The sequence below is a fragment of the Ooceraea biroi genome, chromosome 4 (assembly GCF_003672135.1).
Source record: "Ooceraea biroi isolate clonal line C1 chromosome 4, Obir_v5.4, whole genome shotgun sequence".
Lineage (NCBI taxonomy): Eukaryota > Metazoa > Arthropoda > Insecta > Hymenoptera > Formicidae > Ooceraea > Ooceraea biroi.
In genome coordinates this window covers 4,886,756-4,908,513 of record NC_039509.1, presented here as the reverse complement: position 1 = coordinate 4,908,513, position 21,758 = coordinate 4,886,756, and the positions used below count along the sequence as shown (strand labels likewise).

General features: G+C 44.8%; 2 protein-coding genes across 5 annotated transcripts in view; one reads left to right on the top strand and one right to left on the bottom strand.

Moving 5' to 3' along the window:
- The window catches only part of LOC105286162 (serine-rich adhesin for platelets), a 51,675-nt gene extending 32,511 nt beyond the window's left edge, over positions 1 to 19,164 (top strand). For 3 of the 4 annotated variants that reach the window (XM_026968968.1, XM_026968967.1, XM_026968970.1), the window contains 7 exons: positions 1,912 to 2,054; positions 3,372 to 3,586; positions 3,931 to 4,157; positions 4,369 to 4,695; positions 4,924 to 10,987; positions 11,075 to 11,366; positions 11,636 to 19,163. In XM_026968968.1, the coding sequence (XP_026824769.1) occupies positions 1,912 to 2,054; positions 3,372 to 3,586; positions 3,931 to 4,157; positions 4,369 to 4,695; positions 4,924 to 10,987; positions 11,075 to 11,366; positions 11,636 to 13,253 (8,886 nt within the window). In that variant the 3' untranslated portion in view covers positions 13,254 to 19,163. Of the gene's footprint in view, positions 1 to 1,911; positions 2,055 to 3,371; positions 3,587 to 3,930; positions 4,158 to 4,368; positions 4,696 to 4,923; positions 10,988 to 11,074; positions 11,367 to 11,635 lie in introns of all 4 variants that reach the window. The other variant, XM_026968969.1, reaches the window with a different exon arrangement.
- A 664-nt stretch (positions 19,165 to 19,828) lies between these two features.
- On the bottom strand, positions 19,829 to 21,736 carry LOC105286163 (cell division cycle protein 123 homolog). Its single transcript, XM_011350895.3, has 6 exons — positions 21,371 to 21,736; positions 21,161 to 21,265; positions 20,666 to 20,888; positions 20,417 to 20,539; positions 20,064 to 20,323; positions 19,829 to 19,933 (listed from the first exon to the last, which is right to left on the bottom strand). Exons 1-6 carry the CDS (start codon positions 21,578 to 21,580, stop codon positions 19,871 to 19,873), a joined length of 984 nt encoding a protein of 327 aa, XP_011349197.1. The 5' UTR covers positions 21,581 to 21,736; the 3' UTR covers positions 19,829 to 19,870.
- Between the last annotated feature and the right edge of the window lie 22 nt (positions 21,737 to 21,758).

Here is a 21,758-nt window from a genome sequence, read left to right as displayed (position 1 = left end):
TCTGTTTGATTCTCCATTGCTTCTTTTTCTATTGCGTCTCTTTTTTTCGTATTCCGTACATACGGAATGTTAGCGGTACATTGGGGGAGACGTACAACAAACTGTGATTAACAAAAAGAACCGATGAAAATGAAGGCTGATATTTACTCGACGAATCTACCCACGCCAAATACGTTTCGATTGGCAGGTATTTGCGGTTTATTGCAGAGTCCCATTCGCTCTCTAATATGTTTATGGTAGTGCATCGGAATCCCACAAATCTCCTTGCTGATGCGTTTCACGCGGTTGTATATCGGACGATGGCAAGCTTTTATCTCGGCTATTGTATTGTTGAGTTGTATTGCGATCCCGAAATATCTCCCGGGTGCTCGTAAAACAGAAGTCTGAATAAGTATTCAGTTTCCCCGCACGTGTTATTTCTTAACGCGTTAAAATGCATTATATACCCATTTAAATTGAACAATCGACACAATAATTGAAAGTAATGGAACTTTTCCGGATATTTTTCTCATTCATCGGAGACACATTCATCGTATTAATTCTATCCGTTGTGTGTGAGTGTGCAAACTATTGATAGAATTTATAGTGAGGTCTATTTGTACTTGTTATATGAATACAGTATAACAGTACGAATAATATCGTTGGATAAAATATTAAGTATGATTGTTGTAATATAGTTACGCGACGCGAAGAAACCAGTTTCTCTCTAAAAAGGCGAAGCTACGTTAATACTACGTGACAGATCGATCGAGAATTTTCGCGTTACAATTGAATCGAAGCTCTCTCTTCTCGTACGATTTTGCAAGTTACAAAAGAGTGTTGGCGCGCGCGCGAGTAATTGCTTCGAATAATGCGATTTCCGAATAACCTCAGCGCTTTAACCACGTTATCAATCCTCTACGGAACTACGTGGTCCTTGGCAAACATTGTTTGCTGAGGGAACGTCGCGCTTCAGAATTCCCCGGATAAATGTCATTACATTTCGCTCGTTATGTACGACCGCGCGTTTCTGAAAGAAACAACCACACGGATGCAAGGATCCCTTTTAACGCTTTAGAAATGGAAGATTTTGTCGAGATTGTAGAATCTCGAAAAAATCATGTTTCCACATTAGAGATGCACGAGGTAATCCTATGGGCTATCCTATTAGTTCTAAAGTTATATTTTGTTCTCTCTCTCTGTTTCGTTCAGTATCGTTCCTGAAGGAACGCGAATTTCATTTTGGTCTCATGGCTTTCAAGGTTCCATTTTTTCTTCGAACGAAAATTTGATGTTGCTCTTTTCGATGATCTTTGACACGATCTTTGTCTCTTCTGAATTTCTGTCTGCGAGATTGCGATTCGATTTAAGAGAAAGATTTAACTGGGGTCAAATTTCATCGATTATTCGCTTTACTTTTAGATCGTGGGATCAAATTACGTTTATCGGATTAATATTTCCGTAAGTATTCCGTCTACATGTTGAAACTCTCTCGAAATACATGCAAACCTTTAGAAAGCCGAAAATTTACGTTTTGAATTGTACATGATATATAATGTATAAAGATAAATATGTCTATTTGATGGGTAAGAGGAGAAGGAGAAGAAGCAGAAGATGGAAATACCGAAGGGTAACGGACAGTGGTAGACAAGCATTGAAAATGCTCATTGATATATTATATATCGCAGTTTGTAATTATGAGGCAAGTCGTGCGCGAGAAACCCAGGGACACCACCCCAAAGCAATTGAATTGAAGGATTCAATGTAACGTTGTTGAGCATACGAGGACAGAAAACACGGCCACCCCTTAGATAACGCATCTGATAACGCGTTTCGCGATATGTCCACGTATTCGACGATCGTTATCCCCCACACCTCGACGATGATTTTCCGGTTCTTTTTAATTGATTGGATTTTTTGTTGATTTCGCAGGTGCTCGAGGCGACGCTGAGTGACAGCAAGAAAAAATACGGCGACAAGGTGAATGCACTTTTGTCGGCCTGGGGGTATGTCGCCAATTATATCTCCGCGGCTTCGTCCGAGGACACCCAGTCTCTCATAGAATGGGTTCACAGGTGGGTTCTCGTGGTCCGTCGATCGTTGTTGTTCGATCCGCGTCCTTATGCTACCTTTATCGACGGAAATTCAGGACTTGTTTTCACAGAGCTTGTATCTTGCATCTCGAAAGTGATGCCACTTTTGGGACACGTAATTTCATGCCTTATCATGAGATGATCCCTTGTCGAGATAAATTGAACCTATTCAATAGATACCGATAACTCGGTGTCATTTTTACAAGTTGTCGATATTTTCATTGCAAATCATTAAAAAAATTTTTTTCGAAAGTTTGAAGCTAATAAATTTACTTTCAACTAGAATTCTCAATTTCTTATCTTGATTTCTTTGATATGCATTATTATAGTAACACAATTGAACATTTGCCAATTAATTACATCTATTGTCAAATTGCTATTTTCTGATATTATGAAATATTCCATTAGTAATGTCCGTTTAATGTGAAACGGATATGTACATTTGATCTGTTTTATCTATTTTGGTTATCTATTTGGTTTTATCTATTTGGTATCTAATCGGAATTTTTTCGATATAAAAGTAGCGTAAAACAAGTTTAGATGTAACAGCGTCATTCTATGGCAGATGAATGTGACGAGAGAGCAAGAGGGGGGGGGGGGCGACTGACGCCACTGAGAGTAATGAATCTACATGTATGTAGCGCCGTCATACAAACGATCCTGGAATTTTGAATAGCAATGCGACGCAAATTCACGTTAACGTGACAGGTATACAACCGAGATACAGATACAGGGTGGCCCAAAAGGGATGTACGAGAATATTATTTGTCGCGAAATTTTCAGTTGATTCTCCCTTAACGGAGGGCTAATTAACGAGTCGCTCCATGTTGTTTTTGGTAGACGAATTAAATCGTGTGGGCAGAAATAATTATCGGGATCTCGTTTCTCAATTAATCTAACGGACGTTCTAACGAGTTTTTCCCTTCCAACGTTACTATTGTTAGTAAGCTCGCAACATGATACGTCATCGATCATTAATATTATCCAAATTATGATAGAGCTTTATAATTTAATGAATTTCTGCTCTCGTCAATTGCAAGTGTATCTTGACTGGCGAATATAAATTTAATCAGTAAAGTACGTACAGCGAATTATTGCAAACATTTACCGTTTTTACTTGATATTAATATATTATGATTTAAATATGGGACTTTTGATCTTTCCGATTCGAGTGCAAATTCTGCTGCTTCGAAAACCAATAGTAGGTTTTTAATGTTTGCAATAGTTGACGAGAGATTTGAAAACACGGGAGGACAAACAAGCCCTGCGTTTGTCTCATTGCATTATTCTCTTACGCAGACATACATTGACCCTGGTATTGCGCGGGGAGTGGCCAAAGTGGCCGGTCGCCAAAACGCACCTCTGCGTGATGCTGCAGAAGTGTGTGTCTCAGCTGGTGCAACACCCCGCTGCATCCAAGTGTACTTCCCTGCTGGCTCTGGTGAACAATCCATGGAAACATCCCGTTCTCGACAGCATACTTAACGGCCAACCGGATTCCGAACATGAAGAGGGTAAGAAAGAAGTATATCCGTATCTGTATTGTATATTTTCTATATATGTACAATATAGCCAGCACACCCCGTCTCAAACTGAAATGACATCAACTGTTCGTTGATATTCTAATACTTCGTATCTTTCCTGTGGGAAAAGGCGACGAATTCGCCTGCTCCGTTGCATTCAAATATTATACATAATTGTGCACGTTATTAGTAGATGAACCAGGATAAATTTATTGTAACAGCTTCTGATTTTCCACCTGTTGTAAATATAATAAAATAAAACACCGTTCATGTCAAATGATAATAAGTGTACTAATAATAAGCGATATTAAAGCGTGCGCGTCATGTGTTTCCAGAATTCTGTTGTTCGGAGAAAGGCGAGTTGCTGACGATGAGACTAAAGATACTCTGCGAGGACCGCTGCGAGGACATAGCGGTGAACCTCGCCGCTGCGTGCGTACGCTCCCTCAGACGAAGCGATCAACTACGGTCGCTCTCGGAGTCTCATCACGTGCACTACATGATCGACGTGTACATTGTCCTCTTGTATAAATTGAAACGCACGCAAGATATTTTCGCTCAAGTAAGCACTGATCGAATATTGCACAATTGTATTATACAATCACTAGTAGTCTAGTCACTCACTTGGGTGGTCATCTAATCGTGGAGAGTCGTTGAAATGTTAATCCATGGATTTGCGGTTTTCGTAATCTTATTCCTTAAATCGCTCTGCTCCTGAATCGGCGGCGGTTTCAATAATAGATTCGGAGATTCATAACTACGCTTTGTTACAGTTAAAATTAATGGACCTCAATGACGGGCTTGAATTGGTCCAGAGGCTCAGCGGCGAGAAGCCAACCAAGTATGGAACGGCGCGTGTTTGGAGAAATTCGATAAAGGCTGCGGAATTGGTCGCCCAGTATCTCGTTACAGCCGGGATGGTTCGGCCGGTATCGGAAACTGGCGCAAATATTTTGGAGCAAATCTTAAACTCTTGGGCGCTGTTACACGCAAAATTGAAGGATGTCGCACCCACTCTGCCTGGCATGATTAGAAAATTAATCGAACCTGCGGAAAGTGCTCAACATATTTATATCTTCTGCGCAGTGCTTGCAAAACACGTGAGTAACCGTTCAATTTCAGAAATTAAACAGATTTGAAAGCATATTGGAGAAAAGTTGGCTATCTATCTAATTCTAGTGGAAATCTCGATGACTGCGTCATCACAATAAGATTATAAATAGAGTAAAGACAACTGAGAGTATAGATTGAAAAGTCACATGTTTATTTGCACTTACGAGAGCGAGTCAGAGTTAGGACGATGCTTAATTAATTGATTTCTTTTACAGTTCGGCGAAAGTATAAAACCTCTGGTTATCGAATTGTACATCAGGGCGCTGACAACGGACATGAATGAGCTGGAAAGCCAGAAGGCAAAGTCGGACAAGGACAAGGTGCGCGAGACCGTCAAGCGCCTGAGCACGCAATTTCTCAAATTGGCGGACGTAGTCGACAGCAATATCGGTATCGCGAGGGAGTGCGTCCTAACGGCATTCTCCTTGCATCCTACCAGGGCCTGTTACGACAGAATAAAGGAATTAGCGGTGGCGTGTGGTAAAGCGAAAGAGGACGGTGTTTCGCAAGAAGAAACCACTTCCGAAGGGAATAAATCCGAAGGGACCGAAGAGACCGATCGCTCGCAGACGTCAATCATCGAAAACACGAAAAGATCCGATATTACGAAAAACAGTTGCGTCGCGGAGATATCTTCGACGCAAGCATCGAGTAGGACAGTCATCTCGGAAGCCGAGCCGGCGAATCAAAATTCGACCACCACAAAGAGCATAGACTTTCAATACGGTCAGGTAACAAAGACATTCGAGCGTACTAATCAACTGTTGAAGAGTCTGCTGACGGCGAAGAAACCCGACATGACCACATCTGAAACAACAACAACAACGGCAACACCGAACGACAGGTGTCCGCTGCATGCAAAGTGCGATCCTTCGTCCGGCGGACCGCTTGGCGAGCTTTGCTTCAATTACGGCGAATTCACCGGCAGCAATCGTCAAGTGGCCGACGTGAAACCGCAGTCGGGCGAGATTAGCGCGATCACACCAGGTGGCAACAACAACGTGGAGAGAACGCTCGATGCGCTGATCCTGATCAAAGGCGACGCGGTAACGGGCTCGGCGAACTACGACGAGAAATCCGCGCCTAGCCAGGTATTGGACGGCGAGAAACTCGGTCTCTCGCCTCAGTTGTGCGATGATCTGGCCGTGGTGTTGAGCAGTCCGCGTTACCATATGCTCAGCTGGGTGCTGGATTGGAAGGAGCTGAAAAATCTGTGCGAGCGATACCTGGAGAATGCCGAGGAGATGCGTAATACGAACAAGGAGCTCAAGTACCTGAACATTGACTACTCGCAATTCAAGGACTGGCCGTCGGAGGACGACAAAGACGTGTTTTTCGGCATCGAAAAGGGTTACGAACAATGGGTCGACTTGCCGTCAGATAATTCCGAGCAATTTGGCAGTTTCCAGCCGGCGGCTGGCTACAAACGCTCGCGTCGCAACTTGGATGACACTACCACGGATTCTGACAGTGGCAGTATAATGCGCGTGCGGCGTACGAATCGTGCGCGCAAGGTCCTCCGGCTGGAGTCGTCCGAGAGCGATTACGACAGCGCCGAGCGTAAACCAAAGCACTTTAGGAATAGGATCAGCTCAGTGTCGGACAGCGACAGCAACACGCAGGACAGTCAGACCGACAGTCTCGGTAGCGACGGTTGCCGATTGGAGACCAAGAAAAAGTCCAACAAGTCGAGTGGCAAGGAGTCCAGTAAGAAACGATCGAAACCGAAGCTCACCGTCGAGTCCGTCTCGCACTTCCATATGTTGGTGAACGAGGACACGCGGCATACGAGCGCGCACGAGGACGCCAGTGGCTCCGACGTCAGCAGCAACGACATGATTACGCTCTTCTCCGCCGACATGGACGAGAATAAGCGCGAGACGATTAAAGGCTCGGCGTATACCGCCGCGGCGCAGTTGATTATCACCGAGAGGCGAAGCGACCCGGCGGTGCTCAAGTCCCTGAGGATGTTTAGACCGCAAAACTCGAAAAAGCCACCGAGAATCTCGCAGATTTTGCAGAAGAATCTGCTGAACAAGAACAAGGATACGAACAACGGTCGGTCGGACGAGCAACAGGCGACGAACAACATCGCCAAGTTCGCGCCGATGCTGAGCACGCTGAATCTGAACCCGAAGATCGTGCTGACGCGCACGGACGAGATCGACCGCAAACTGGCGAATCGCGTCAAGAAGCAACAGCAACGGCTGAGCAGTGGCGACATTACCAACGAGTTGATCAACATACAGAAGACGATGCCGTTCTCGTCGAACAACAAGAGTGTAATGACGTATCAGAAGAAGCAAAAGGAGCGCGCTACGAATAGCAAGAGCAATAAAACAAACAGCAAGAACGATCTGAGCTGCACCGTGGTGGTCGATGATCACCATGACCATCATCGTCATCATCATCATCGCCATCATCATCATCACCATCACCATCATCATCATCTCGGTTCTGTCAAGTCAAATTTGGGTAAGACCAAGTTTGATATCCTGGCAAAGGCCGTCAGAGACTCTGATATATTGGCGAAGAATGTGCCGGGTTTAAACTCGTTGGATATGATGGTGCCGCCGCGGCAACGCTCCACGGTAAACGTCGTGCAGCTTTCTAGAAGCGGAGTGCCGCAGAGTCCTAATTCTGCCACGGGCACCACGGCAACGGTCAACATCAGTGGTAATACACCGCCACGGCCAACGCGCACCCCAAGCGTAGCTGGTAGCCAGAGCGGCGGCAGTATACAATTACCAGGTACGCCGTCTTCCGGTGGTCATGACAGCGGCGTTGGCATGAGTCCGGCTGGGCAGACGCCACCGCCCAGATCATCATCGAATCTCGGAACTCCAGACACTATCGGTGAGGAAGCCAATCAACCGTCGGGCGGCACGTCGCCGACAACCATCGGATCATCGATAACGACCGTCGTCCCAACGACGATGACCGTTAGCCAGTTTGTCGACGCCGTCGAATCGTCCAGCCCAGCGCGTACGATGACGCAAATACGACGCATGAGCCAACAGAACAATCAGTCGCCGAAAAAGTCTCCCTGTTCCCCGTGTTCCACCGGCGCGACTACGATAACAACGACTACTACCACGACGACATCCCCAGGAGGAATGATCTCGACGTCTATTACGTCCGAGCCGTTGAAAGTCATTTGCAAGCCGGACGGCAGTTACCACATCGCGTCGCTCAATCCCAATCAAGTCGTATCCAATCAAAGGAATCTCCTGGGTCTGCAGAATCTGGACGACGGTAGCGGCACAGGTTTCGCGCGGCAGGCGACTCAGCAACAACAACGTACCGCGGATGTGACCGGCAGTGTGCCGTCCAACAGAAATGCTTACGACCGATTGGCTGGTTCTGTGAAAAGCGCGGCGCAGTCCGGGCAGAACGCCGTTTTGCCCAAATTCCAACAGGCCTTTCGCAAAACCTCTATCTACACTCTATCGACGGATGCAGCCGCGAGCGGCGGCACAACCGGCGCTTCTGCAGACACATCGTTAGGTGTTCAACCAGCGGCGTCCGCGCAGAAAACGACGACGAACTTGTCGAAGGCGGTACAGACATCGGTGCCGAATAATCAGCCGCAGCAGCAGCAACAGCAACAACAAACGAACGCCGGCAGTATCAACGTGCAATCCATCATTCCCAATCTGCAGCTACCGGGCGGCAGACAGATAGTCAATATCGTGCCCAGTTCTGGTAACAATGGTCCGGCAAACGCCGCCATTAGCCCGAATCAAACCGCCAATCAAACGCTCACGCAACTCGTGCAGAATGCCAGTTCGCCTAGCGGTGTCATATATACCCATAAAGTGATAGCTGGTAATAATCCAAATCAACTGAATATCATACCGGCCATATCGCACGCCAACTCAATACCGGGCGGCAGAACGCCGGTCGTCAAACTGAATATTATTCGCGCACCGATCAGACAACAGAATCTGGCGGGCACTATTCAGGCTGTTCTGACGCCAAGATTACAACAACAGCAACAGCAGCAACAAACCGTGAGGACGGACAGCTTGATCGGTTCTCCAATCGAGGTGAACAATCAAGTGAGCTCAACAACTTTAGAACAGCTGCGGGAGTTTGAGAGTGTGCTGGAGCAGGTGAAAGAGAGAAGTATCCAGCCACAAGCCCATCAATCGATCTCTTCCAATAGTGCGACCACGACGACCGTACAGACGCAGACTACCACACAGCAGACTCAGGCGAGTAAACAGCAGCAGCAGCAACAACAACAACAACAAATGTCCGTTAGCGCTTTGGCGCAGCAATTAATGATGCCAACGCAGTCGAGCACCAACAGCGAGCCTTTCGCCAGCAACGGTAACACTGTGACGTTCCAGCAAGAATCCGTGTTCCCGCAAAAGGTCTCTCTGGCCTACGTGACTCCGAGTAGCAGCAGCACCGTGACCGCCAAAGTGGCGACAAACTCCACGACGCCGGTGGTTGTAGTCACTAGTTACTGCCAACCGGCGGCGTCGCCGGCGTTAAGCGTCACGTCGCAGAGCTCGTCCAGTCCGTGCGTGACGCCGGCACCGGCACCGGCGCCGATACCATCATCGGCCGGCAAGACTCCGCCGACTCCGCCGTCCGCCGCGGCGGCTGCTGCCGCTGCCGCCGCCGCCGCCGCCGCTGCTGTCAAGACCGGTGTAAAGAAATCGACGCCCAAGACAGTGAAGACTAGTGCCACAAACACGTCGAAAGCGTCGCCGATACCGAAACCGCAGCAAAAGCCGCAGGAAGACGAGCAGACCGCCCAGCGAATTTACGCAATTCTGGACGAATATGCCGAACAGTTGAGAAACTCGCCGGATCTCAACAACAAGCCGGCACCACGAAGAAGATCCAATCCGCCGACCAATTCGAGCCAATCCTCGAAGAGAAAGAAATCGAGTTCCAGCAAGACCAAGCCGGTGGGACAACAAACCTCGGAGCTGAGTCCCAGTACGGACGACCTCGGCAGAACTATGGGCAGCGAGGATTCCTCCAGTGGTGTTGTACACGTGCAGGATAGCCCAGCCGGTTTCTCGGCACCAGAGGAACCCGCGATGAGCGTCAATGCCAGTAACGTTAACGCCACGGAAACGAACGCCGAAGTGCGCAATCTGACGAGCGATTCAAACGACGGCGTCGAGCTAAACGTCAAACGACGCAATCTTATCTTCACGGAACCAGGTTCGGGGCAACCGCGCACTGTGATCGTCCAGGAGGCCTTGCAGCCCGGTTCGGTGAGCGTCAGCGAAGCATTGGCCTCGGTTACCGGCAAAATGGGCGGTACATCGGTGCTGATGCCAACTAGTATCGTGCTGCCGCTAGTAAAGGGCACTCAACAATTCACCATAGTGTCTGGATCGAAGTTGCTGACCATGCCGGCCGTGCGCACCGCCGGTAGCAATGCTGCGGTTTCCAACACTCTGGTGCTGCAGTCATTTCTCAATCAGGGCACCAAACTGATCTCCACGCAGCCGCAGATGAAACAGATGAAGGTGCAGCCCACGCTGCAGACGCTGTCGAACAACAATCAGACCTTGACCGGTGCGCAGAATGTTCAGGGTACGTCCGTGGTGATACCACAGAGCGGAAGCGCGCAATTCGCCGGGGAGACGACGACGACGACGGTAACTGCGACGCCGGACAAGTCCAGCGTGATCGGTGACCTGACCATGAAGAACGATGCCGGCGGCGGAATCGCAGTCGAGTCCGCGGCTGCGACGAATACCGCTATTGTGGTGAATAAGAGCAATCCCACCATTAGCCTGATCGGCACCCGCAACATCAACGAGATATCGGACAGTCAGCAGATATGTGGAGTCATCACCAGCAATCCCACGCTGCAGGGTACGACGCGGCTCTTCAACTCGAGCATGCACAAACTGTCGTCGACCTCTACCACCTTAAAGGCGGACAATGTAGTATGTATCGCGCCAGCTGCCGCGGTCTCGCACTCGCCGGAGAAAAAATCGCCTCAAGACGGGCAGATCCATGCCGAGAAGTCAGTATCTATACAACCCGGTGCGACGATCGCGCTCACTTTCGCCCCGCAAACCGACGTGAACGCTATGCTGAACGATGCCGGTCAACAACAACAGCAACAACAGAAAGACACGAAAGAGGCGTCTACTGAGATAACATCTGGCACGAAGATTATTTCCCCGAAAACGGTAAAAAGAAAATTCGATGAACCTATAGGCATACAAGGAAACATATCGCCGAGAACTCTGATTCCCTCGAACATTGCCACGTCGTTGCAGAATAATACGAAAATTGGTAAGGATACGATCTCTTGACGTGCAGGAAAAATGTAACGTAAGTTTGTTTTATTAATTCCTTTCTCCTTGCTCTTCTTTTTTGTAGAATCTATGTCTCCCATCACTACTACGAACAAGCAGTCGAGCGTAATCGACAGTACGACGCAATACTTGGTGACCGGTGGACCAAGCAGCTCGGACAGCCAGGAATCGCCGTTGCAGCAATCTGCCGAAGCGATCGACGGATCCTGCAAAGTTGGGAATGGGCTGTTGTACGAGAACGCGCGTCTGCAGGAGGCCTGGGAGTCGGAAGGAAAGGTGTCGCCAGATACACCATGGAGATACGTTCCTACATCGATGAACGCGCTCGGCAATGAGCCGTTGAAAGTGTATTCCAGGTAACGATTCGTGGAGCGTATCGTTGAAAAGAAAAAAAAAGATTTTATTTACTTTGATGTTGTGCGTTACGTCGAAAAAATACTTTGAACAATCTTATAAATGTGAAAAACGCTCAAGAGAGAGATACGAACGAATGTTTCGTTTATTAGCAATTTTGTGATCAATGTTTCGTATTTGAAATAAATTTGAAATAAATGGAATTTGATTCGATAAATCACTACTCGGTGATCTTCTTACAAGAAAGAGAATTGAATGGTCATGATTTCAGGGATAGCGACAACTCCGAGAGCGTACTGCAGATCATCAACAAGGGCCAGGGTATCGAGATGGCGAGCGGGCAAATCTACCATTCAAATACAAAGAAATACTTCATGAATCATACTCTAGACACTTCGTACTCTAACAAGAGCAATATGATGAAATCGCAGCTGATACCAAGATTAGATCGCGAGTTGATGCAGCAAAGGGTGGAGAGGAAGGTCGCGGTGTACGAGCGCGAGTTGAAGCTGCAGAAGAGCTTATCGGAGGAGTGCGAGGATCTGGGGGTGGACGAGCCCAGCACCAGCGATCTGTTTCCCGAAGCGGACCTGCTGTTCGACACGAATCACTCGCCATCGTTCGATCATTCCTCGCAGGACGCGTCCTGCAGCCAGTCCCTGGGCATGAAATCGTACAACAGCTCGTACTACCGGCTAGATTCGTCGAGCGGCAGCAGAGACGCCAGTCCAACGAGCGACTTTAAAACGAATGAACGCAAGAAGAACGTGAGCCAGCGCGCGCGGGCCCTGAACCCGATGAAGAGGGGCAAGAGGGAAAAGGAGGAGCTTCAATCGACGAAGCACATGCGACTGACATTGGACAATCTGAGTCAGGACGAGGCGTCGAACAGCAATTCGGACATTTCGAGGCTGTCACCGGCGAATCTCGGTTCATTGGAGAACGACTCGTCGAAGGACATGGGTGGCCATCGTGTCAAGCTGACCTCTAGAAACGGCTCGAAGGAAGGTACGCCCAGTAGTGTGTCCAGTATACCGTCTAACATGAAATTGGACATCGACCTGGACTCGGAATCATTGCCGCCGAGCATCAACGTTAACAATACCTCGGCGGCCAGCTCAGGCGACGAGAGCCTCACTCTGTTGAGCGGTAACACCGCGGATCATCACACCATCCCATCGCCGTTGTCGCCACTGGCGGCTGCTGGGCCGCTGCTGTCCACGCACAACAAATACACATACTCGAACAAGAAGCGAGTGCCGTCATCGAAAGTGCGCATGGATTCGTACATGGCATGGGAGAGTCCAATGTCGGAGCGCACGAGATCTAGCAGCGACGACGAGGATTCGAGCGTCAGCGAATCGATCGGCAGCCAACCGGAGGACAATGTTACGCTGAGCAATGGTCTGGAGGATAGCGTGCAAACACTGAAATCCTTGGCCTCCGATCGACGTTGCACCTATGTGAAAAAGAAGGACAAGCTGCACGTGAACGCGAGGGTGGTGTTGAATCGCGCCGATCACAAAGTGGCAGCTGTGGCGACGGCGCCGACAGTGACCGCGACAGCAACGACAACGACGACGACGACGACGCATCTCAAACGGATTACCAAAACCACCACGACGGAGTCAATAGCAGCGACGGAATCGATGGTGATATCGAGCGACAAGGCATCGGAAGCATCGGAGGACGAAACGAACAATACCGTGTTGATGGAACCGACGGACTGCCGCGCCCGGAGATCTAGTTTGCGCGGCCACGTGAAAAAGGGTTGCGGATGCTGCAACGGTTCGCCGGAGCGGCCGAAGAAGAAGACAACGACGGTGAAATCGACGGATCACAAATTGAAGAAGCGTCTGTCGTCAAAGCAGCCCGGCAAGAAGAGGTAGTCCTAGCGATCGTCATCGTGTATCGTCGTCATCGTTGCCAGTAGCTTCCGAAACGACGACGACGCGCAGACGTTTCAGGCGCGATCGAAACCAAACACCAGGAGCATCGTATCGATTCCCATTACGAAAAGGACACGATTCGAACGGTGAATCTTTTTATTTGTGGATCGGTGGATCCACGATCCATTGGTGGCATTGTAAATATTAGCAAGCGCGCTTAGCCGTGAATTTCGTGATTCACTACGCATTCGGAACATTACGTTGGCGCGCGCGCGCGCAGTTTTGGCCGGGAGAAATATTTCTTCATGAATATAAATTAACAATGAATCCGTTTCAGGTTGATAGGCGTGCTCGCGTACGTATGAGTATGTATGTGAGTGTACACACGCGCGAAAGGGAGAACAAGGACGAGAGTAACGCGCTCGTACAATTTTTAGAGTCCTCGTCGATAACAGTAGATCATTCTTCTACCATTAGGTGTTAACTACGATATTAGATAGTAAGGTACAGGTCATTTATGTATGGCAGACTTAGAGTTTAAATCGTTAAACATAACTATCGTTTAACGGTACAATCTAGTCAAGTCGATAAGTTCTGTGTGGCGAGGGAGAGGTGACATGGGGAGCGCGTGAACCAAGCATTGAGATAGAAATTAAGCGTAACGGTCTTTGACAGATCCCTCGCAGAGTAAAGAGAGAGAGCCTGAATTTATATTCAACCTATACAATATATCTACCATGATGAAGCTATTCCACGTTGTAATATGGTGTGGTCAGACTGAATAGACAAATAATAATAGAGTTCTCTTTCCGCGAAGAAATTAGGATATAGTAACGAGGATATGCAGTCTCCTTGGAATGCATCGTCTTTGCCTTTTGTGTAATGCTTACCTGTATCTGTATAACTCTAACTCTAACTTTATAGTTGAAAGGGAAAAAGTGAAATTGTCACTGTAAATTCTCGGCACTCTGCTCTTAGGCTCTTAAGGAAAACAGTGGGGTTGCTATTTGAATGGCAAAACGAGATACGAACGCACGAGATCCAAGTGCGTGAGACACATAAAAGGGACAAGCAGGAAGAGGAGAGAAAAGGAGTCGCAATAACGCGTTCTACACGAATCATTCTAACAGCTGTCTGTTGTACGGCCCGACCATACCTTGTCATGGTGCATGTAAAAATCCACAATTGTACATTTTGCGTAGATAATTCATTATAAAAAGATATAATATTATATATCGCTGCACTTTAGTACAAAAACGCTTCACTTTGTTTCAGATGAGAGTGGCAGGTTTATATCGTATTTCCGTGTGCTGTCGTGAAACGTGTGAATGTTCGCAGATTTTACTATAGTAATCACTCGATACTTGTAACTTGTGGAAGCTCGTGCGAGCCGAGCAGACTGCGTGCAAAAGAGTATGAGTTTTTCCGATTTTTCGGTTGTAATAATTGTAAGCGATAACTGCATCGTCGGGCTCTGATATATCCATTCCAAATTGTTTAACCCGGCACGTTACATAAGAGTCATCGATTTGTTCTTTCTCTCTTTTTCTGTTCTCTTTCGCTGTTGCAAGAGAAAAATATCGTAGCTTCAAATAATCGAGGTGTAACTTTACTTGCGAATAGTGTCTCATTACGTGATATGAACCAAAGTAAAGGCTCTATTGTGTGTAGTGAGGGAAACGCATAATGAATCGATGATGAAAGACAAATCGCATTACACGTGTAGAATATGTAAATTATGATTAAACTGATCTGTAAAAACATTCATGTATAGACACACGCGCACGCGCATAAATTAATTTGTTTCTCGTTTTGCTTCCTTTTTTCTAGTTTTACTTTCACAAGATAATAATTTCGTTACTTATTTTTCAATTATAAATGCACACGCAACTTAGAAATTAAGAATATAATACGATGTACTTGTCATATACCCTAATACAAAATGCAGAACTATTTACTTGATACGCAAAGAATCAGAAACAATTTAAATACCGCTCTTTATTCTCCGCTATTCTTTTTCCCTCTTAAGATAATCACTGATATCAATTTTGAAAAACCTATGCAACCATTTGGAAAAATGGTTCGTACATTATTTTTAGACTAAGTAGCGCCAAAGCAAAGCTATTTCAAAATCGCCACGGTCTTACCAATCGATTGTAACATAAATCGTATTAACATAAAATCTAAATAAGCAAATAGTGATTAATCAAAGCAAAACAAAAATTTCTTTCTGGTTTACATGTTCTACACGTATGCGAATACAACAAGTACGAAAATATAAATATCTTTCTTTTTCCATGAAAAAAACGTGCGTGATATAATTATTTGGTTATTAATGTAACTATCGCGTATAATGTTTCTTTTAGTTATCCCATTCGGTTAAAGAACGTACAAGATATTTATCTCGCGCGTTTAATATCTTTTTCCAATTTATCTGGGATACTTACTAACACACTGTTCTCTAGCGAGAGATGTGGAGATTCGAATATCTAGTAAATCGTTCGTAATCGCGCATTGCGTTCTTTGCCCGATAGGATGTCTTACATCTTTGATCTCATAGCACGAAAATACGAATTGCGTGTCTAAGAAGAAATACGCTGACGCTTTTCCTTTGCTTTGTTATATCTATAATCATTTGTGAGCTAGGCTCTTATTTCTTACATAGTTCAAAGCGCTAAAGATAGTACAAAGATTTCAGTTACGGCAGGAATGAAATCTGTAATCTGTGTATGTTATATTTTCATTCTCGATTTAACTTTATTATTTATTATTATTCGGAGAAAATTTCGAGAGAAAAGATTGTATTTTTATTTGAGCGTTGAACGAGTCACATGGACTATGTATTAGTTTCTCTGTGCCGAAAGCAAATTTTTTAAATTTAAATAATATACGAAAAGGATGCATATAAATTAGAAGAAATTCTTGTTTGACGAACTAATTTTCAACAGGAAAATAACGTTAATCCAAAACATTACCCTCAAAAAATGGATTGTTTGAAAATGGATGCTATACACAAATGAGCTTCTTTTTCGTGAATTGCCCCGATTTATATTCGCGATGTAATGTTTCTATGTTTTCGTGAAGAATGATGGACTCACGTTTCCACCGGAGTGATTTGTATAAAACCGAGGAGAAATTCAGTCTACTTGCGTCAACGTAAGAGAGTAAGCTTCCTGTATATTAAAGAGAAAGAATATGAAGGAATGGTAAAAAAAAGAGAGAAAGAGAAATGTCGGAGTGTGTCTCCGCGTGTATAAAATTTCAAGCAAACGTCTCGCATCAAATAGAGATGCGTATTTTTTGAACGAGACGTTGAAGAGAGGTAGCTTCTAGCTCGCGTATGTGAAATGGACGCGTGTGCCACTTGATTCGTCGGTGATAGTCTGGCGTTTCGCCACCCAATTTAGTCGTACCAATCGCATTTATCACAGAGAGGGGTATGTAGTCTTCATCATTGAGGCAAACGGAGGAGAAGCACAAGGAAAGGAAGAGAAAAGAAAGAGAAAGAGAGAAAAAGGGGAAGAATCCCACTTGAAATTTGAGGATTGAGAGAGAGAATAACAATTTCGGTGAGCGCAATTTTCAATGCCATGAAAATGTGAGCATAGAGATTTTTCATCATTTTGGCGTGTCTAAATCGCATTGAGAGTTTCCGTTTCATCGGAAATTGTACCGGTTTCTTTCTTTTGAGAATCAAGATTTTCCACAGTTAGCTTTTTTAGCTTTTCCAGGTACTTAAAGAGGGAAAGAAAAAGAAGAAACGATGATAAAATAAGCCGCTTTACACTGGCCGTTAAACGCTAACTTAAGAGTTTTTGTATGATATGTTTGTTAAGACTACTGTTTTTGTCACCCAACACCCTACCAGTATTCGAAAAAAAAAGGAGCGAACGAATGAGCGAATGGTGGAGCGAAAGAGGAAATGCGAATAGAAGAAATGAGAATGCGAGTATTGTACGTCACTTTTAGTATCGTTAGAATGAGCGACGTATAATAAGAGCAAGGGGTAAAGAAAGCGGGACAACGGAGAGGAAGAGAGAGAGAGAGAAACTTTGAAAGACGAGCGAACGTATGCAAAAGCGTACATTTTCATTAAGCTACGTATTGTCGTTTAGCACAAATCAATCAAGCAAATCCGTATGATCTGAGAGTATGAGCAATAAATCGAGGAATCGAGGATGAGCACGTGTGAACAGGATACATGAAAACGTAAAGCAACGTAAAAACCGATTACAAGTGATGAGCACGAATTGGAGATTAGGTGCGGCGATCCCCAAAGATGACGAAGGCGAGAGGAAGCGCTCCTGTATATATAACGAGTAATAGGAAAACGATATAAATACGTTTCGTAAAGGGAACATTTCTACATGGTAAACCGCTATACATTATGCACTGTAAGAAAATTGTACCAAATGTCAAGAAAGAGTGTGCGTGTGTGTGTGCATGTGCGTATGTGTGTGTAACGCGCTGCAGAAGGCTGTCTCTTCATTGTTTCGAGGGAAGGACATATCCCAAAATCGCGAGATTGAAAAGCTTTTTAGGTAACCAAGCGCCACTTGAATTAATCGCAAAATACTGATTATTTCATTTTAAAGATATTTTCAGACTGTTGTTTTTTTTAAGCACAGTATCGTCTTCTTCTCTAGCAGAAAAGTTGACAAATTTAATTTGTCAGGCCAGGGTGCAAAGGCGTTTGGAAGCTTTTAAAAGCCGTTCAACTGGTGTATATTGGGTGAGAAAATCGATGCACAAATTGCAATGTGACGTGGAAGAGCTTTCCATATGATAAAGCAATGACGAAACGATTCACCGTATTTTGCAGACACGGGGACACTTTGTAAAGTAGGGCTTTATATCGCGAAGCGACTTTGCAATTCCTTTTCCATCGTACTGCACTTATCACGCTAATGAACATTTAGTCTGCCAAACCACGCATTCAGTTAAACATTACTTATTTCTGATTTTACGCTTATGTCGCAGGGCTGGATGTCAAATGAAGAAATTAAAACTTAAACAATCAGATTAAGGTATAGTTTTGTACTGTCTATCAGATATTCTCAAGGTAAATTGTGTATAATACAAGTATAATGCGAATATAGCTCTCTTATTATACCAAATTTCAAGCAAAGCATTCAGAATTTAGGATAGTTTGCATTCTATTTATATTTGATACATAATATCACAGAGAGAGAGAAAGAGAGTAGAATTATTTTCTAAAGTAATATTTTTCTAAAGAAAATATATAGACATGGCAATAAATTCTAATTGTTTCTATATTGATTCGATATATCGTGCAACTATATGATATAATATTGAGGTCAATGTCTGCAAGTGATTTCTGCCATTGATGCAATTTGACAAATCCAGATGTGAGAAATTGAAATTTAAATACACCTTCGTAGCCACGATGTCCGTTTGTCTGAGGTTGTAAAAAAGTGCGAGACGCGATGTGAAAAGCTGCAGAATCGTTTTGCGAGATTTGTGAGGTTCGTGGTGAAGTCGGAAATGCGGTGCGGTCCACTCGGAAATTGTAAAATCACACATACACAGTAGTAGTCGCCCGGTTCTGTGAATTTTATTTCTATGGAGAAGCCAGAGAACAAGTAGTAGGGAAAGGGTGAGAAGGATGAAAATACTCCGTGCACTGTACAGCGTATTAACTTGTCTGGAGGTACATATATATCGAGGATCCTTTTTCAAAACTGAAGTAATAAGGATTGCATATTGTATATAAACAAGACATATTTTCTATATAAGGGACGTCGCTCGGTAAGAAGACCGATGGCTCGGTAAAAATACTGCAATATTATGATAATTCTTTCAAGCGATAGGATAGCTTTTAATCGTTTTATGTAATGTAATGATAGAAAGAGGGTCTGGCAGAATAAAAGTGAAAGTTCTGTATTTAAACATCCTGTCGGTGTACATTCATTCACGCATAAACAGACACAGACACATACACGCATACAAACACACAGCGACACGTACAAATGCATCGTATCAAGACCATTTAATTGCATGTATTTATATAATTAGCTCGAAGGCTTCGTATCATAAAATGCATCAGACGAAGCGATGCTATAATTATTGGCTTTAAGTTAATCGACAGATTATACGGTCTACGTTGCATGCAAATGATCTAGAATCTCTTATAAACGTGTGTCATATCGGAATGAAGAGGCAGGAAACTATGACGGGGGTCTGAAGAAATTGGTGTTTCGCCAATGAATGAAGTAAGAATCTTAACAAGTTCGATCATTCCTTTTAGCACTGATATATTCAAACGATCTCAAAGCATAGAAACTAAACGGACTATAAAGTGTAATATATCGGAATTAATCGGTAGAGAATCTGTTCGTCGTGTGTAATCGCGCGTATACTATATATTTACTTAGCCCGTACATTAGACATTAGATCTCTCGTTTCTCTTGGGAAGGATAAGATGTACCAAGACTTGACATTTTCTCCTTTTTAAGTTTCGCGTTTCTTGTACATGTAGGTAAGAAAGGAGAGGGAGAGAGAGAGAGCGAGCGAGCGAGAGAGAGAGAGAGAGAGAGAGAGCGCTGCAGCTCTGATGTTCATATGTAAGAAAACTGTTTATTATCATTGTACATACATCAAGTACTTTCCGAATTGTCAGCAGTCGCTCCATCATCCTCCTTCCGTTGACTTTCCACTTCCTGCAGTAAAAAAAAGAAAAAAAAGAGGAGGATTAACAGAACGTTAATCGTCGTGATTGTGCGTTGAAACTGAAGACTATACCGAGTTACGTGAGCAGAATACACGCGTATTCCTTCGGTAAAAACGTACCCGCTGAATAATGTCCAGCAGCGTGGCGTTGTCACCGGATTGGAAAAACTCGCTGATCTCCCGCGGAACGCAAAAGTGCATGGGAGGCCTCGGTTGAATGCCGATTTCCTCCCCGATGAAACGGAATTCCGGCGTGTCGTCGATATGATTCTGTAATTCCTCGTACGTGAAGAGCGTCGATTTCGCGGAAGACTCATCCATCAGGCCGAAATCGATTATTTTCACCTTGTCTTTCTTACGTCGCACGACGTCGAAGGAATCTGCAAGAGGCGAGACTCACGAAGATTACGCGCGATCACACAGATACAGAACGATCGTCATCGAGCTCAGTAAAAAAAAAACGCTACACTCACAGCTGCGCAGCGGAAATCTGCCTTTGATGCGCTCCGAAAATAAGCTCTTGATGTCTGTCTGTATATTATATTTTTCTGACTCGTTGGAACTATGGTACTGCGATATGTCCCTTTGACTTATAGCTGCATAAGATACGCAAATTTGTTATCGTGAAAGTTGAAACTTTGTAACAGCAGGCAGAAACGTGGAAGCAGTTGATATTGAATAAAATTTAATAGTTGAAAAAAGAAACCGAGTTGATGAATTACCGATAAGCTCGTTGTCCACGACGAAGCAGCGAAACTCTGTGCAGGGATTAATATCTTGCCATTGTTTCAACACCAGGCAAAACGGTAAAGGATTCTTGTGGTCCCTCAAGGACTTTACTGCGTTTATGTCCCGTGCAGTTCTGTCAGAAGATTTGAGCAACAGATAGATCTCCTCCAATGTATTACACTTGAGGGTCTTTGTTGGCGCAACCCACGTAGCATCCTACAAATATAATTCAAAGTGCTTGTAAATTATTTAAAAATAGATTGAATTAAATTATACTACTGTCATAGTTGACTTGGACAATTGCGTTACATTGTAATTACATTCGATTAGCCAACATTCGATTAACCAATTAATTGGAGGCTGTCCCAACGACCAATTTGAAAGTTTCTTTTCGAAGAATATAATGTTACCTTTTATTTATTATTCATTATTATCTTTTATGCACATGCTTTCTCTATTTCTTGGAACGTGAGGGGGAAATTATTTACCGCAGGTGAACTCCAGTTGGTCTTGACAAATACAGCACCATACTCGTCTAGCACGTTCTGTATCTTTTGACTGAATTCAGGAAACGTCGGTTGATGCTCCGTCTCCTGTAACAACGCGTTTCAACGTGTCCTTACAGTGAATCATGCGACACAGATACCGCAATCGCCTCATCGTCGCGTTGTCTTTTGAACGGGAAGAATAATGAACACCTCGTTCTCACCGGTCACCGGTGCACCATCCATCCATTGCGCGTTCTCTGGCAGGGATTTCGTCGCCTCGACCGGCAATACGAACTCATCGTGCTCCAAGTACTTTGAAACATCGTCAGGTACTTGAAGAATCGTAGCTTCCAGGGAGTTCTTTTCGAACGTCGGATACCATTTGGAGAAGGAACACTCCAATTTTAAACCGTTCACCATCCTTTCGTATGCACTCGCTTTATTTACTTTATTTTGTTAACACGACCAACTCGTACCAATCGCATCCAATCGTATCAACCGGAAAAGGATCAGACGGGCGAATTCAGCATGCATGATGCAATCTGCGCACTCTCGACGAGCGATCACGGCAAGTTCCCATGAGCACGTTTCTACTTGA

Bases quoted from the DNA above. Each gene is read 5' to 3' on its own strand.
- LOC105286163 (XM_011350895.3), bottom strand. From the start codon at position 21,580: ATGGTGAACGGTTTAAAATTGGAGTGTTCCTTCTCCAAATGGTATCCG. The intron at 21,266-21,370 runs GTGTTCATTATT...GCGTTGTTACAG, and splicing joins CGGTGACCGGTGAGAACGAG to GAGACGGAGCATCAACCGAC. The intron at 20,540-20,665 runs GTAATTCATCAA...TATCTTATGCAG, and splicing joins CGTGGACAACGAGCTTATCG to CTATAAGTCAAAGGGACATA.